A 17,432-nucleotide genomic window follows, 5' to 3' on the forward strand; every position below is an offset into this window, starting at 1 on the left:
ATTGTAACAAGTGGATAGCAACATTTAGTATTTTCTCAAGCTTTCTGTTATTGTAAATTATAGCTGCCGATTTTTGTCAGATACGCGTCAAATCTGAATGATTGTCACAGTCGAAAGATTTCTCACGGAAAATTGGCCGGCGCTCGTTAAAAAGAAGCAGTTAGAGTCTCAGAATCGTCTAACGCCTACCACTTAATTTCCGCTGATCATGCGTCTGCAAACCGGTGAAAACTTCTCGGTAAACGTCCTGAGGATGCTATAAGAGACAACACCGATCGGCGAATTACTCATCAGCGTCGCGCGGAGAAGCTCCCCAGAATAATTTCGCTAAAACCACCTCCTGCGGTGTATCGACGGTATAATAACATCCTAAGATCGGGTCGGCTCAACATCGGAATCAGTATCAAACCAACCGGGACGAGCCAGGACCAATCTGGGGACTCGTTGTTCCGGCTCTCCCCTTTAAGCAATTACAATCGTAGCCCGCGGGTTTTCGATCGATCGAAATTTCCGCGGCGGAATCCCATCGAGCGAGTGCAGGAAATCGAAGAAATCGAATTAAGGTAAGATAGGCAGCGGGGTTTCCCTCTTTCCGAGGGATGAATCTGGCCTGAACGGATATATAAGGCCGTCATCGTGCCGGTGCTCAGTGTCACTCGTCTGGTTTTATCAATTCCAACAGCCTCGGCTTCGATCCGATCGCAAAACCGTGCCCCAGGTAAACACACGAGCGAGAACCACGCGCAACCGATCGCGGCCCGGCAGCTCTACAGTGATCGTCGATCCGAGTGATTCGAGATCGTCTCGATCTCTCGGCTCGAAAACCGTTCCGAAACGACGACGACGAGGACGCGTGTCAAGAGTACTCGAAGTCCATTGATCCGCGAGCCGATCGATCCGCGGTGGATCCACGGTGTTTCCGTGATCTGTGCGCTAAGGCGGTGCTCGATCGATCGATCCTTGGTCTTGAATCTGCAAGTGCTTCCTGGAGAAGAGAGAGACGGCGAGAGAGGATAAACAGACACCATACATATTTATTATCTTTTATGTGTTCACAATGCAGTTAAGGAGAACGCGGAAGCGCCAAGCGTTGCCCGGGGATTCCGGTTATAAATGACGGTGTATTTGAGAAAGAAAAAGAAAGAGGAACGAGACACGCAGAAACACGGACGCAGGACCGTGGCGCAGGTGTCTGTGGGCGAGAAAAAAAAAAAGACCGTGTAGCGGATACGGCGCGAACTTCTCGAGCGAGATGTTGCTCAAACGCGGACGCCTTCGGTCGAAAATGTCGAATCTAGTGGACAAGAAGTATGCGAATGTCTCGGTGTTTGTGGCAGAGATGTGCAGATTTGTGAGAAATTCGCCGGGAACGTCGGATCTGCTCCTGGACGAGCCTAGAAGCCTGGGAACTTGACACGAGAACGGATCGTATCGGTGAGACAATGCTAATTTCTTGACATAACTCTTTTGCTTCTAAATATTTTTGTACGAAGCTCCTACTGGCGTATTCGCGCTGTTTTTCCGAGTAAAACGATACCCAACACGATACAGTTTGAGTCACGTCTGAGTCTGTAATTCGCGATTTAGTGGAACCTCTGCTATCCGAACCGACGATAAATATTCAATTTAAAACGATGCTATTACGATTTACTGTATCAATTAGTACAGATTTTAAATTGTTTTCGTAGATAAGTGACTGTTCCGTTATCTGACAGCTTGTCGTTATCCACCAATTGCAAAAAATAAGAATAAAATGAAAAGTTTGTTCCTTCTTTAATCATTTCTGGATAGACAATCTATTTGGATTCGCTATTCTCAATTTTCGTTCTACTTTACATTTCACTCAACTCTGTCACAAAATGTACAAAATCTCGAATCTACACTTATATGTCACGGATTAGTTCGGATAATCGAGGTTCTACTGTATCGCGGATTAAACAAACAAATGTAGTTCGAACCATGTCATGTTTGGGCTCATTTTAATCAGAAAATTGTGACGAATATGCTGGTATATGTTTCATTGAAAAATCATTTGGCACAAAGAAGTTATATCATTGAATTAGTACTTTCTCACCTACGAATAGTGTTTGAACATGATATCAGTGATATTTCAGTTCCGAATTGTTCGCATACATCGAGGCATTACTGTACTTCTGCGTAACCCCTGGCAAAACATTCTTTCGCCGTGCTAAATATATCAGTGATAGTGTTAATGATTAGCGTCACGCGATCAATTATATTATATTGGCTGAGAAGTAAGTGATGCTGTATGCAAACACGAATAGGAAGTATAGTGTGCCAGTCTTTATGCGAAATTATATTGTAACTTCAAGGAGATTCGGTTTGGTGCAATGAACCGACGATACGTTCATATAGTGATTGCATTGCTGCGCATGGAAAGACAATATTTATCAATTTTTTGGATATAATGTATAGCGAAACTTACACACTTATTGCGCATCTATTCTATTTAAAAGTGCACAGACACAGTTCCATAACAACACTGATTAATTATAATAGTCTCAATGGTAGTCTCTTTTACACCACCAGTGATTCAATGTAGAGTCCGTGCACTAATCGTGAATCTGTAGTGCACCTAATCCATCTGAATGTGCACGCCACATATGAACGAACTATAATGAGAGAATACTTTTCCGATCAATTTTGCTAAAAGCGAGGCTCGCAGCGAGTCTCGCGATAAAATATATATGTCCAATGAATGATAATTGTAAACCGGTTGATCCGTTTGAAGAATGCTTCTTGCCAGGGGGTTATAACCGACGCACACCGAAAGTATAATTAACACGTACCGCGATCAACCGCCTCGACGACTTCGACGTATCCGAGTTATCCCTGAAAGTTCATGGATTTCTCTCGCCGTCTCTTTCTTATCTGCCGCACGAGACCGGTAATTAATTGAGGAAAGTGAATATGATATCGATGCGGCTTCGAGCCATATACGCATCCTGCCAGAGGCTAGTCAGGCATGCTTGCATCCTGGACACTTTACCTTCACCAGGACTCGTGTTGCGTTGGGAACGCGCTCGCAAAGTTTTCCATTAATCTTAGCAGCTGCTAAACTGGTGATCAAAGTAGCTGATGAACTGATAACCTAAGTAGCTGAGATTCAAACTAGATGAACTGGTTATCAGAGAGGCTGATGAACTGATAATCTAAGTAGCTGAGGTTCAAACTAGCTGATGAACTGATGATTAGACTAGCTGATGAACTGATAAATAGACTAGCTGATGAACTGATAACTACACTAGCTGGTGAACTCATGATTAGACTAGCTGATGAACTGATAATCTAAGTAGCTGAGGATCAAACTAGCTGATGAACTGATGATTAGACTAGCTGATGAACTGATAAATAGACTAGCTGATGAACTGATAACTACACTAGCTGATGAACTCATGATTAGACTAGCTGATGAACTGATAATCTAAGTAGCTGAGGATCAAACTAGCTGATGAACTGGTTATTAGACCGACTCATGAACTGATGATTAGACTAGCTGATGAACTGATAAATAGACTAGCTGAGTAACTGATAACTACAGTAGTTGATGAACTCACGATTAGACTAGCTGATGAACTGACAATTTATGTAGCTGATAAACTGATAAGCTAAATAGTTGTAGAATTAGTAATCTAAGTAGATGATGAACTGATAATCAGACTAGCCGATGAATTAATGATCAAAGTAGCTAATAGCCAGAGCAGCTGATAATCAGACTAGCTCATGAACTGATAATCTAAGTAGCTGATAAACTGATAATCTAAATAGCTGTAGGACTAGTAATCTAAGTAGTTGATGAACTGGTAATCAGACTAGCCAATGAATTAATGCTCAAAGTAGCTAATAGCCAGAGCAGCTGATAATCAGACTAACTGATGAACTGATAATTTAAGTAGCTGATAAACTGATATTCTAAATAGTTGTAGAATTAGTAATCTAAGTAGTTCATGAACTGGTAATCAGACTAGCCGATGAATTAATGATCAAAGTAGCTAATAGCCAGAACAGCTGATAATCAGACTAACTTATGAACTGATAATTTAAGTAGCTGATAAACTGATATTCTAAATAGTTGTAGAATTAGTAATGTAAGTAGTTGATGAACTGGTAATCAGACTAGCCGATGAATTAATGATCAAAGTAGCTAATAGCCAGAGCAGCTGATAATCAGACTAGCTGATGAACTGATAATTTAAGTAGCTGATAAACTGATATTCTAAATAGTTGTAGAATTAGTAATCTAAGTAGTTCATGAACTGGTAATCAGACTAGCCGATGAATTAATGATCAAAGTAGCTAATAGTCAGAGCAGCTGATAATCAGACTAGCTGATGAACTGATAATTTAAGTAGCTGATAAACTGACAACTATTAACACTAGATTTCTCTATTTGTTGCAGCCATGAACGCATACATTCGCATCCTATTCGTTCTCCTCGCAGCCTCAGCAATGATGTTCGCACTTTCTGCTGGAAGTTCGCCGTTCGACCGAGCCATTGGTAAGCTTATAGTGATAAAGAAATTACACACTTGTTAATGAAAACTGATCACATAATCTACCGTCGTCCCTCATACGACCGGATTCAAATTTTCACTTTTACAATTAGCGAAGTCACGTTTTCCTAGAAATCGACTGAATAATTTTGCAAAATCGAGATCAATTGAATTTTAACAATTGTGGCGCTCGCTTCATATGTAGCGTCAGAGCCAAATGAAACAAACAAAAAATTAACAACGATTCGCCAACGATGCTGAATTTTGAACGCAAGCGAGCACAAAAGTAAACGAGTCCAAGTGAAAGTTAAACGCACCAGGCTTCCCTTCGGAGGGAATTCGCTCCACTTTTTTCCCGGTCGACGGAATCGTGAATTTTTTCGCATAATTTCCAGGCGTGTGCATACGGAACTGCGCCCAGTGCAAGAAAATGTTCGGACCGTACTTCCTTGGGCAGAAATGCGCCGATTCCTGCGTCAAGTACAAAGGAAAGCTGATCCCGGACTGCGAGGACGAAGGATCCATTCAGCCCTTCCTCCAAGCACTGGACAGCGACTATTAGAGCAATCATCGTCCGCGAAAAGTTCCTAGCAAATCTATGCTCGCGTCGAAAATTCTGAATGATGTCCGCTACGTATACTATCGCTGTAATCTGCAATGGTCAACGAGGATCGAAGACGCGATTCGCCTGCAACAGTATTCTTTTTTCTTTTATTTTTTTTTTTTTTATACAAGTATAGAGGCATATTTAGGTGAAATCTCGATGGGAATCTAACGCTGTGATTGATGATATCGCTTTTGTGACTGTGACAGATCGTGAATGTGTGTGTGTGTGTACCATGTGTGCGTTTCGAAATGATATTTTAACGCTTTGTCTACCCAAAGTGTTCAATTAAGAAACTATTTAATATACTGGGGGTATTGGGGAGGTCTACATGAGATGACTAAAATAGAAATTAATTGAAACTTAATTAATTGATAAAATTAATTCAGCTAATTGAACCTCACGGTATTTCTTTTTCTGAAGAAGTTTCTGAACCATATATCCCCATATAATCTACTGCTATCACTTCTGAACTAGAAAATTAGTCTTAGTTCAAGAAATTCTCAACTATTAATAATCAATTTCAGAAGACTCAGAATTGTTGGAAAACTGATTTCGAAAATCGAGGGTAGATAAAGCGTCGAAAGATCTGTTCTTGAAGATTCATTAACGCTCAAAAACATTCTAGAAAATCCTTTTATTTCGCATCGCATTTCAACGTATTTATAAAACATACTCTAATACACATACTCTTAAGTACGAAAATATTCTCAAAACGACGAATAGAAAAAGGAACGAGAGAGGGAGTAGTATAAAAATCTCGTTGCCGGATTCGCTATGAAAAAGTACCAAAAAAAGAAATAACACTATACAACAATCAACCAAGTTCACATAATCATAAAATCGTACACGCTAGATGTTTTGTTCATGTATCACTAGATTTATCAGTAGACTGCGGATTACTCACCGGAAGGGGATTTTACTCGGGAGTCGTCAGATAACATTCTGGTATTGCCGACAATGTTTGCCTCGATTCCAGTTGCTGTACCTGAAAAAAAAACACAATAATCGCACGAATTTTGTTATGTTCCTTTATTGTAGCCTTGTTCGTGTTTCTTCCTTCAAGCGTATATATTTACACGTTGCCGAAGAGTTTTCTCGTTGATGGCTGCTCTCGATAATAAATGTTTCACTTTGTCTAAGAGCTCGGTTTTGTGAATCAATTGTTCCTTCAATACCATAATCTCCCCGTTTTCATCGTCCTTCTGAACGTTTTGCAACGCTGCCAGTCGTTGCTCTGCTAGTTGCAAATCCGTTTCTAAGGCTACGACGCGCTTCTGCGCTTCTTCGTACTGTTTTTGGAGTAAACAATCATTTTGTTTACCTGACAGTTTTCCCTGAAAATGAAGAACACTTTCATTTAGAATAAGTAAAAACATTTTTTGTTTGATGAATTGTTTTAACAGCATAAATAATGAATTGCGTAAAGCAGCAGTGCCTCTCTGGGTGATACCTATTAGTCACACTTCTCAAGAAAGAAATAGTTGGATAAGTGGATAATTAGATAATAGAAGCCTGCAATCATTGAAAGAGAATGAAAATTACCAAGTGCTGTTTTAGTATTTAAAGAACGTATAGCGATCGTTCTTTAGTCCATTATAATTACACGACGCCATGTTCTTATGCAAAACGTAACAATGCTGCAATTATTCGCTGGTTTTCCAGTATTAAAAACTTCTTACTATTGTATAATAAAATATAATACATAACATTGCATTCACTTTATTTACCATCATAATAAAACTATTAATACAGAAACTTACGTATCTGTTTAGTTCTTGTTTGAAGAAATTGAAAAGTAAGTTTACATCTTTGAGATTTTAGTGACTAAAAAATCTTAACTGGTGAAACAGTAGAAACTATCGAGTATACTGCATCGATAAAAATTCATTAACTATTAGAGAGGCATTACTGAAAAAAATATCAATTCCATGCCTGATAGACGACGTGATTCTTCTTCGAACCCATTCGGAGCCGTTTGTTCTCCATCTGCAATTTTTCAATTATTCTTTTCAAAGTAAAGATTGTCTTCTCCATTTCAATGTTCGATTTCTTCACACTGTACTCTTGCAGCTCTTTATCTGATAATCTAGACGTCGAATCTGACGATTTCTCTACCTTCAGTAACTCTATGTACCTAGTGGAAAGAAGAGATTTTTAAACAAAATACACAATTAATTTTCTCAATTGTACAAATCAAACCTACTTCTCTAAATGTTCAACTTTCTCCCGCAATTTCGGCGTGTCAGTGTTTGTTTTTTCCATTTCGAGTCGGAGCTCGAAATTCTCACTTTCCAAAGCCAGGTTCATTTTTTCGAGAATGTCTTTGGTCATTTCTAGCTTTTCTAATTGGGTAGTGACGCAATTATTACCCTGCAGTAAATTTACAAACATATCAATATTGAAAAATTTTTTAATAATTTCTCTATAATGTCCTATCATATTAATGTGGAAGAACGCATTGCCATCTCACCTGAGAGATGATTTCCAAAGCAGCAATACGTCTCTTCTGCTCCTCGATCTTCAACAACAATTTCTCGTTATCCTCAGTCTCAAATCTATCAGTCAACTCCTTGATACGTTCCCTAAGAACTTGGCATTCCTTCTGGAGCTGCTCCACGACATTCTGTTGCGCTGTGGTCGCCGACCTAGCGGACAATCCTCCAATGATAGTGCCATTTTCCGTTTTCAGTTTGCTCTTCAAGTACCACTTCTCCCTTTCCATACAGGTCACCACTAATCGAAGTTTCTCGTAGCTCGAAAGCAATTTAGTATACTCCTCAGTTTTCTCTTTGAGCTTCTGTTTCAATTTTTCTGCAGTTTGCTGCCATTTCTTTTGCTTCTCCCATAGCAAGAGCTCTTCCGCGGTCTGAGCAAAAGAATCATTCAATTTTACTTTGTTCAATTATTGTAGAAAGATCGTTTATTATTTACTGGTGAAATTTTGAATTATACTTTAGCCTTTTTCGCTTCCTGAGCGAAATACTCGCGGTCTAATTGAGCTCGGGCTTTCTCCAAGTCTGCTTCTAGTAGTTTGACTTTGTGTTCAAGTTGGGTTTCGCGTTGGGAGGCTTTCCTTTCTTGGGCCTTTACTGCCATGTATCTGTGAGAAACATTTATCTTTATTTAGCATTAACATTCGAACACTGATCGAATTATTACTGTGTACTAGAAGAAATGATTAAAATTAAAATTGTTCAATTTAAAATGTAAAGGTTGAATTTTATTTTCAAATTTAATTTCACTCTTTCTCAAGATGGAAGTTAGAGGCAGGGTGCAATTCATTTATTGACCAACCGTCGCTCGTTTGTTTATAATAGTGTAGTACCTGCGACTAAGCTGTTGCTTCAGGTCAGAAATTTCCTGTTTATACGTTTTCTCCTTCTCCATCAACGACTGCAACTGTTTGCGAACTGCATCTGCATGTTGGGACTGATCCCGATGCAAAGTTTGTGTAACTTCATGCACTTTTGATTCCGTTTCTCGCTGAGTTATTGCTCGTTGCGACCTCGTCTCCATTAGTTCTAGCTCATTCTTCATAGAAACATAATAAAACATGTTCAACTTATGCAACAAGATGCGTTTCAATTGTTCAAAAAATTCTTGGACGTGCATTACGATATAACAATTGCTAAAATCTGAATAAATGCATTCCTGCTTTTTTCCTAATTTCATCTCGACTTTAAAGTCCATTTTTATGTGCTCGAAGGATCCAAAAAATCTTTTTATAACATCAACGAAAAATACGAATTCCTCCATAATTATTTATGCATTTCTCGGCAATAATTTGCCATACCTGAAGCTGTTGACAGGTGAGACCAAGCTCGTTAATTTTGTCGTCCTTCTCCTGCAGCTCCTTCATCAAAGAAATGTTCCCTTTCGTCACCAACATTCGATTCTCAGACAATTGTTTCCGCAACATGTCGGCCTCCGATTGCCACTTTTTCAGTTCGCCCCGATAACTTTCTAGCTCACTTTTATGCTGCTCTTCGAGCCTGATGAAAAGCAGCTTTATTCAAATATATGGACCGTCTATTTTGAAAGTGGTGTAAGTCCATTTTTTTTTTTTAAGTGAGATATCACATAATTTGTATATTTGTATTTTTTTTTGGACTTGCACAATTTTCAAAATAAACTCTCTCAAAGAAACTCTCAACCTCTCGTATTAATAATTTTCGAAAACAATATCGCATAAATCAGACAAAACTGAAAGCAAAAAGTCTGCAATCTAATTGAAAAAAAGTAAAAGTCAACAATTCCAATCAATACCAAAATTTAGTTTTTCTTTAATAAACCAATTCCTCCAACACGTTGGAAAAGTCTCGACTGATTTGGTTCAATTTTGAGAAAATTCTGCGATTTTTCGACGCGATCGGAATACTTTTTGCCGCGGTTTGTACAACTCCGCGAAGTAGCAAGTTACCTTTCCCTCATGCGATCCATATGCTTCAGCCTCTCCTCAGCCAACAAATGCCATCGATCACTCAGCTCCTTCGTAATATTCAGATCCGCTTCAAGAGTCGACACTCTCTCATTTAATCTCGCAATCTCTTCAGTCTGCATAATACTGTTCTTGCCATCAGTTCTTGTCTCTTCCACTTTATCAATTAAATTCTCCGTCTCCGCAACTCCATTGCCCCTTTTTACTGCAACCTTCTGAGCCTCGGCCTCCATCGCCTGAAGACGGCAATGCAAGCTTCTGATTTCCTCTTGCAACCGAGCTGCAGCTTTACTGTGCTCGTCCCGGTCCTCCTTCAGAAGACTCTGGTACCTGGTTATGGTCTCCTCTTTCTGTTGTATCAATTGTTGCAAACTGTTTATCGTTGACTTCAATGCTAGCTTCTCACTGCTCTCTGAGCTTGCCAGTTGCAATTGAGGAGCTAGCCTGGACTCCTCCAGGAGCTTCTCTTTCTGCTTCAATTGCGAATCCTTATTTTCTATTGTTCTATTCAATGTTTCTACTTTCGCACGATACTCGGACATCTGTACCTCATATTTAATTAACGTCGAGGATCTTTCAGAGGCTAATTTCAAGGCGTGGTTTAATTGATCTCGGAGCAAAGACACTTCTTCATCGTTTCCCCTCGTTTTCCTCATTAACTCTTCTATTAATTGCTCTGTTTCTTTACTCCCATTCTTCGAAGTAAACGATTTCTCTTTTTGCATCTGTTCCGTCTCTTTACTTTCCATTTTGTGGGGTTCTGATTTTTCTTTCTCATCTGTGTCTTTATATTTTTTTTCCTCCAACTGGTCCAGTTTCTTCTCTGTTAATTGTGATTCCGGGTCGAAATTAATGTCCTTTAATGTCAAGGTCGTCTGCACCTCCATTTCACTGGTACTCTTCTTCTCCAGGCAACAAGTGTACGGATCAGTCTGTACTTCCTCTGATTTTGTAGAAATTGTTGTTTGCACTGATTCTTGTTTCGTTGTCGATGGTACAGTACTCGTTCCTGTGTTTTTAGTATCGACTGTTAATTGTTGATCTTGACCCTTACCCCACGCTTTCTGGATCTGGATCATTTCCTGCTCCATGCTGGTTATGAGCGACTCGTACTCCATGAATTTATTGTTAGAAACTTGTAGCTCGTTCTCTAGTTGCGTCACTTTCCTTTTGTATTTGAATTCCTGATAAATCATTACTTGGATTGAGTACCGTTCACTTGTAGACGAAATCACGATAAATAAAATAATGGATTATAGAAGATTTGTGTAACGTTGATTCTTCAATCCTCTGTATATATTTTCTAAGAACTGAGAACTTATACAGAAAATGTTCACTTTATTTTTTATCAATTTATTAGTATCAATATTGACTGTCGATAGTTAAAAAAAAGGAAGGGTTGAATGAAAATAAAATAATATAAAGCAGTAACATGAATTGATAATTTTGAAAATTGGAGAATACATTCTGTAAAAGATTAAATTGATTATCAACGTACATTTAAAGTGTACTGCGAGTACTCTGAAAAACGCTGCATAATATCCTGAACGCTATTGCTACCAATTTGTTGCTCCAAAATATCTTTCAAGCTCTCCACAATTTGCAGTCGATTTACAAGCGTTTCCTGTTGCAATTTGGCGCTCTCGCGACTCTCTTTCGCGTTCGCTAATTCAGAATCAATACTCTGACGGTCGTCCTTCAATTTAGAGGATAACAGAGTTATTCTATCAAGAGCACTGATTGAAGTGCAACCTGCATATTGATTCTGTAGAAACCCTATAACGTCTACGTACGTTCTGCAATGAAATTGTAATTATTATCCTACGATTGCAATTTCGAAAGTTCCATTAGTTGAAAAGTGAAACTCCTAAGTGATTGAGAAGCAAATCATTTAACAGAACAATTTTGTCAATTGAAAATCGAATCTGTATTCCTGCTTTTGGTGGTTCTAAATTGTATATTTAAATTTTGCCCTGGACCCTTAACTTCCAAAATAAATCGAAAGCTTTCTGTACAAATTGATGGATTTATGTGTTCATGACGTTATAAAAAATATATAATTATATTTGGGAGGGTCTACAGAGTCGTTGTATGTAACAATTATTCGACCATCGCTTAGGAGAAGCTGGAATTCATAAAACTAGCATCACCTGCATCGATTTTCGCACTGTTTCCTACAGTCCTGAACATAACTGCGCAATCCTTCGCACGTAGCTCTACACTTCTCCAATTCCTCCTGCGTGCAGGCAACTTCCTTCTCAAGTTGTACTTTCCTAGCATTCAATTCCATCTCCAACATACTTTTACTCGATAATTCAAAACTCAGCCTGGAGATTGTAGCTTTGTCCTCGCTGGCAGCTTGCAAGTCAAGAATCTGGTGTCTCAGATTGTCCAACTCCATAGTCTTCATCGAATTCAATGAGTACTGCTTCTCAGCCTCTTCCTGAGACACCTCCAGCAGCTTCTTCAGACTCTCAACCTCCAGCTTCAACTCCTCGTTGTTATCCTTCAGTTCCTTTATTTGATTATCATCTAGTTGTTCATACTTCTCGAAAGATATTTCTTTCGACAGCCTCTTGTGAAGTATAATCAACTCCTCTTGCAATTCTGATTTCGCTGCGACGACGTCTTTCATATTTTCCTCGCACTTTGCTAATTGAACTTGCAAAATTTCGTGTAGGCTAGTTACATGATCAGCTCGTTGCTTTTCTAATAATTCATTCGCATTAGCTTCCTTCAACTGACGTAAGATATCCTGTTCATTTTCGCAAGCTATATTCTTCTTCATCAGATCCACGAGCTGACCCTTCTCTTGCTTCACTAGCTCCAGCTCATTCTTCAACGCCTGCACTTCTTTATCATTTTGCAAGGCGATGTTGTTCTCAAATAAATTCCTAACTCGTATACTAAGTTCCTGATGCTTCTCCTTCAGCTCGTTATAAATTGTATTACTGACCGAGTTCAGCAAATTGCTTCTCAACGTGGAAATTTCTCTCTCCATGATTTTATTATGTTTATTCACATCAGCGAGTGACTTTCTTAAATTGGTCTCATTCTTTATGGCTTCCTTTTGCTCCTGGTAGCCTTTCACAGTCTCCTTGTTCAACAATTGCTGAAGAGCATTGTTCTTTCTGCTTGTAACGAGAACTTCGCCAGCAGCTTCAACATACTCCTTAGTTTTAACAACAAATGCTTTTTTGACCTCATCATCACCCTCTTCCAAAATTTGTGCACTCTTCTCGTAAACTTCTAGCTGTAATCTCAACTTCTCAATGTCATTCATTAATTTGTCATTTTCCTGAGACAACGAGTCCTTTTGTCTACTCCATTCCTCGGCATCATTCTCATAGGCTTCCTGCAATTTCTTCATCTCGGTCAGATAAATCGCCGTCTTTTCATTATCTGATTCCTCTGCGTATATTTTTTCAATGTTCGTGTCTTTGTTTAGGGCCAAAGTTTGGAGTATGTTGTCCTTTCTTTGCAGTTCTTTTCTGCAATTAGTGTAATTCTTTGAATCGAGTAGCTCTGTTAATGTATTATATACACCATTTAGAGGCTACTTAATGATGTCATTCACCATTGGATCAATTGTTCAATGTCCTCGAGATATTGATCCCCCATTTTCTCCAGAAATAAGGATCAATATCTCAAGAAAAATTGTTATTTCAATATTTACCTCAATAATTTTACTTGACCTCTCAACTCTGTGTTAGTGCCCTGTACAACGTTTAGGTGTTCCTGCAACCTCATAGCTGGATGATACCAGCCAGCCAAGTGTCTCACGTCTAGAGCTTCTAGCAGTCTTTCTAATGTATTAGAGTGTATTTCGACTAAGCTTTTACCTGAGATATTAAATAATTAAATACTAAACTGAAATTGTTCGTACATGAAACAAACGACGAGGACCCTTATTCTACTGTATCTGTCTGAGAGAAAATCCTGTCGCAAAAATATTTGTCTCACTTGTACAGACAATAAATACAAGATAAATTATAAAATACATTTACATAAAGTCACAATACATCGTGCTCACTGCAGATTTACTTAAAATGCATTATATGAGTTTTTCAAAAGATGATAATTGTTCAAGTATTCACGACTTAACAATAATAATAGAAAGAAAGTCGACAGAATTTTCCACCAAAATTAATTTGTAAATGTGGTTAATATACGAGTGTCTCATAGCAATCGTGAGTTAAAGATAGCTGGAAATTAGAGAATTTTAGGGTGAAAAAGGGGAAGAAAACAGTGCATCATTAAAGTACCATTAAAACTAGTGAAAATTCACCATCTTGGGTACGAATACAATCCAGAATTTCGTGCATGCCTGTTCTCAAGGCCTCGTTTTCTTCTATGACTAATTGCAGATTCTGTTGCAATGTAGACATTCTTGATTTACTGTGTGGCAATTTTGTATCAGATTCGAACAATTTAGTTGAATGTAAGAATTCTTCGCTACCGTCTATTGTACTGCCCGAAAAATCAAACTCTTTGGAAGTTCTACTCAGTTTGTATTTTAGTACCCTCATCTAAAAAATATTAATCTTAATTTCAGTCAAACAATAGAAATTTATTTATTGATTAATGTCTCAGTCTCACGTCAGACTTCATATCCAAATTTTCTTGAACAAGCATTTTGTTTTGTTGCACGAGTTCTTTCAATCTTTTAGCTTCCTGGTTGCGTTTCTTTAAAATATTCTGTATCGATACTGATTCATCCTCTGGGATTCCCAGCCTTTCTCTGAGAGTTTCGATAATTACTATTATTATAATTGATTTATTTTTAGCATACACCTATCTCCCGACTTACACGGTACTTCCTACCAACCAAGAAGAAAAGATAGTAATTAAACCTTCCGACCAATTTTTTATGAATTTTGTATTTCTAGTTTCTATAAAATGAACTACACTTCTTTTATTTTGCGCCTTGGTACAAATAAATATAATTAGAGAACTGACTAAATTATGCGCATTTTGATTTTTTTTCTATTTATACAGCATTCTCAGGAACTGATCTTCCGTATAAATCGGGTAATAGCTGTAGATTTAGTTCTAGCATGTTTATAATTCTTAAGCAATGTATAATTACCTAAGAGTTATAATTTCCATTTCTTGATACGAATTTAACATTTCCAATTTATTGACAACATTAATCAATTCTCTTATGTGTTCAATTTTATCTTTCAAAGCAGTCTTTAATTCCTTTATTTCGTTTAGGGCGTCTGTTAATCCTTCATTTTCATCCTCATATTTTTTTAATGTAGCTAATACATCACACAACTAAATAAAAGTATGATTAAAAATTTGATTAACAACTGTTGAATGCTAATATATAGGAAACTGACTTTACTACTTCTCGAATTAGCATCTTCCTCTGCCTCAATTATCTTCATTTGCAGTTTCGATATCTCCTCATTTGCATCATGCAGCTTTTTCAACAAATCTTTGACTTCTCTTTTCTTACTACTCTTTCCAACTCTACACAAAATGTTAATGAAACACATATAAATCGATCAAAATAAATCAAATCGATTATTCAACTCTATCGTCAATATTATTTTGTAATAATATTGTACGTACTTCTGAGCATCTGTTTTTAATTTCTCAATCAATGCAGCACCTTCATTAATTTCAACTGCAGCCTCTTGAAGCTTCGTTTTTAATTCAATTATAATTTTATCACGACAATCTATCTCCTCATTTAAATGAACTATTTCGGATTTGTCCTGTTCTTGAACAGTAACTATAGACTGCATAACCGACTGTGATAAATTTTCTTGTAGTTGTTGAATTGTTGTATCTTTCTCATCCAGTACAGCCTAATTTAATTTTTATTAAAACGAGGATACAATTAACATTGAGTAGTCGATAAGAAAATCTTATACCTTCCATTCATTAATTCTAGTATCAATTGCTGCACCAAATTCATCTATTGCTTTATCCCTGTCTATTTGCTGAGCTGTTACTTCCTCAATTTGAACAACTAATGCAGCGTTTTCTTGTTCTAAGCAACGTATCTTTTCTGGAAGAAAGATTTCCTTCAGTTTAATTGAGAACGCGCGATTATTAACATTAAACAGAGTAATGTCTCGCTACCATTGTATTCTACAGATTTAATTTGTACCAAAGACAATTCCTCTGTCATCTCGTTCATCTTTTGTGTAGCATCTCTCATCTCTTGTGTCAATGTTGTTAATTGTTCTTTTAAAATAGCATTATTTTTTTCTAAACTCTACAAATAATACAAATGAAGAGTATTAAATTATATTAGGTCACGAACTTTTTTAATGACCTAATAATACTCTCTTTTCTCTTAATAATTTCTTTTCTATTACACTTACCTCTAATTCAGACATCAAAATTTTAATTTTTGTATTTTTGCCTGCTAATTCACTGTTTTCTGACCCATCCAAATGCTTAAAATGATTACGTACATTTTTTATAAACATACATTATATAAACATACATTTATTACACAGTTAGTAGAATATCTTACTTTAGGCAAATCATTGGTTTCGTCTTGTGTAATAGTAGCATCGTGCTCTACACAAAGAAATTTGCACATGATGTTTCACGATATTGTACTTATAAATTAAAGTAAATTAAGTTTAATACATAATTAACTCTTCGAGCATTTAAATTTTCTTAATCTGCCTCTTGCTTCAAATTGCACTTACTTATTTTTACCATAAATGGAAAAAATCCAAAGTCTAGTCATAATACATGATAATATATAAAATACTATTGCAAAAAATACTGAGCATCAGCCCTACAAGTATTACAAATAGAAGATACACAGAACCAAGTGATACATATCATTTATATACAATTCTCAGTGGATCGCTATAACCGCTGTACGCAAACAAAGGATTAAAAATATTAACAAGCAGCAGGTCTTATCCCAAATATAGTTACCTTTCTTTTTACGCTTAGCAGGTTCAGGTTTCATAGAGGAAATACTCTGTTTTAATTCACTGCATTCTAAAAGCAATGATTCTACCTAACAAAAAGAAAATATTAATGTATTAAACAATCCTTACCTTACAACTATTCTAGATAATCTGTTATAGTACTTCATTACAAACAAGAAGAAGTACAGTTACATATTGTCTACTGCTTAGTGTTAGGTTTAAGGAGCACTAAAAGTGACTTTATTACAATACTTTATGAAAATAACGAGAATGTGTCTACCCAAATTTTTAGTCATTTTTAAAAATAATATATACCCAAAGGAATAAATTTGTTGAATACATTTTTAATTGCAATAATCGTAATTCGAAATGTTATTTAGAACGCGTCATTTTGACGCGTACCTAGTGTTAAATAACAATGACGTGAGTAGCAATGGATATAATTTATCAATACTATTTCAAGAAAAAGAAATGGAATATTTATTCTTACTTGATTATCCTTATACTGCAGAATCTCTTGAGACAGCTTCATCAGAGTACGTAGGTTATGTACATCACTGATCTCGTCGACATCGCAGCTAATTAACGTAGGATAAAAATCTTCAATGTCATCATCGGTTAATGATGATGGATCTGACGTCAATATTCGTTCCCAATCTGTTCGACCCATTTTATCACTTTATTTCACCAGTTATTTCCACTGGAAATCACGTAACCTAATCACTTGTTTGACGTTTAAGGACGCCACCTGCTCCGTTGTCATGGCGACTGTGTTGTTTCGATGAATCTACTTGAAGTTAGCGTAATGATATCACCCCAATCCGCAATACGGATAAAACCAGTGAATACAGATCAAATTATATCGTGTTTAGTGTCATTTTAATCAGAAACACTCCACAAATAGGTTGATAGATGTCCTATAAAAAAATAATAAAAAATAAAGAAGTTTTGTAATTTGATTG

General features: G+C 37.0%; 2 protein-coding genes across 7 annotated transcripts; one reads left to right on the top strand and one right to left on the bottom strand.

The window, feature by feature from the left end:
* The first annotated feature begins 309 nt into the window (after positions 1-309).
* On the top strand, positions 310-6,262 carry Eh (Eclosion hormone). Of its 5 annotated transcripts, none has more exons than XM_076800327.1 (3): positions 310-563; positions 4,421-4,519; positions 4,910-6,262. In XM_076800327.1, the coding sequence occupies exons 2-3, from the start codon at positions 4,423-4,425 to the stop codon at positions 5,074-5,076; spliced, it is 264 nt and encodes an 87-aa protein (XP_076656442.1). In that variant the 5' UTR covers positions 310-563; positions 4,421-4,422; the 3' UTR covers positions 5,077-6,262. The 5 variants fall into 5 exon arrangements, with proteins under 5 accessions (XP_076656442.1, XP_076656445.1, XP_076656440.1 ...); XM_076800330.1 differs by lacking the exon at positions 310-563 and adding an exon at positions 613-718; XM_076800325.1 differs by lacking the exon at positions 310-563 and adding an exon at positions 740-3,083.
* Positions 5,076-17,213, bottom strand: Cep290 (Centrosomal protein 290kDa). Of its 2 annotated transcripts, XM_076800324.1 has the most exons (24): positions 16,961-17,213; positions 16,475-16,559; positions 16,056-16,102; positions 15,901-15,975; positions 15,656-15,791; positions 15,445-15,581; positions 15,140-15,378; positions 14,905-15,037; positions 14,649-14,839; positions 14,159-14,300; positions 13,848-14,088; positions 13,236-13,401; positions 11,710-13,050; positions 11,058-11,355; positions 9,542-10,743; positions 8,915-9,113; positions 8,447-8,652; positions 8,074-8,221; positions 7,592-7,987; positions 7,325-7,491; positions 7,054-7,255; positions 6,198-6,455; positions 6,026-6,106; positions 5,076-5,202 (listed from the first exon to the last, which is right to left on the bottom strand). In XM_076800324.1, exons 1-23 carry the CDS (start codon positions 17,138-17,140, stop codon positions 6,038-6,040), a joined length of 6,258 nt encoding a protein of 2,085 aa, XP_076656439.1. In that variant the 5' UTR covers positions 17,141-17,213; the 3' UTR covers positions 5,076-5,202; positions 6,026-6,037. The 2 variants fall into 2 exon arrangements, with proteins under 2 accessions (XP_076656439.1, XP_076656438.1); XM_076800323.1 differs by lacking the exon at positions 5,076-5,202 and having other exon boundaries at positions 5,737-6,106.
* Positions 17,214-17,432: the final 219 nt, after the last annotated feature.

Source organism: Halictus rubicundus, chromosome 14, assembly GCF_050948215.1.
Source record: "Halictus rubicundus isolate RS-2024b chromosome 14, iyHalRubi1_principal, whole genome shotgun sequence".
NCBI lineage: Eukaryota > Metazoa > Arthropoda > Insecta > Hymenoptera > Halictidae > Halictus > Halictus rubicundus.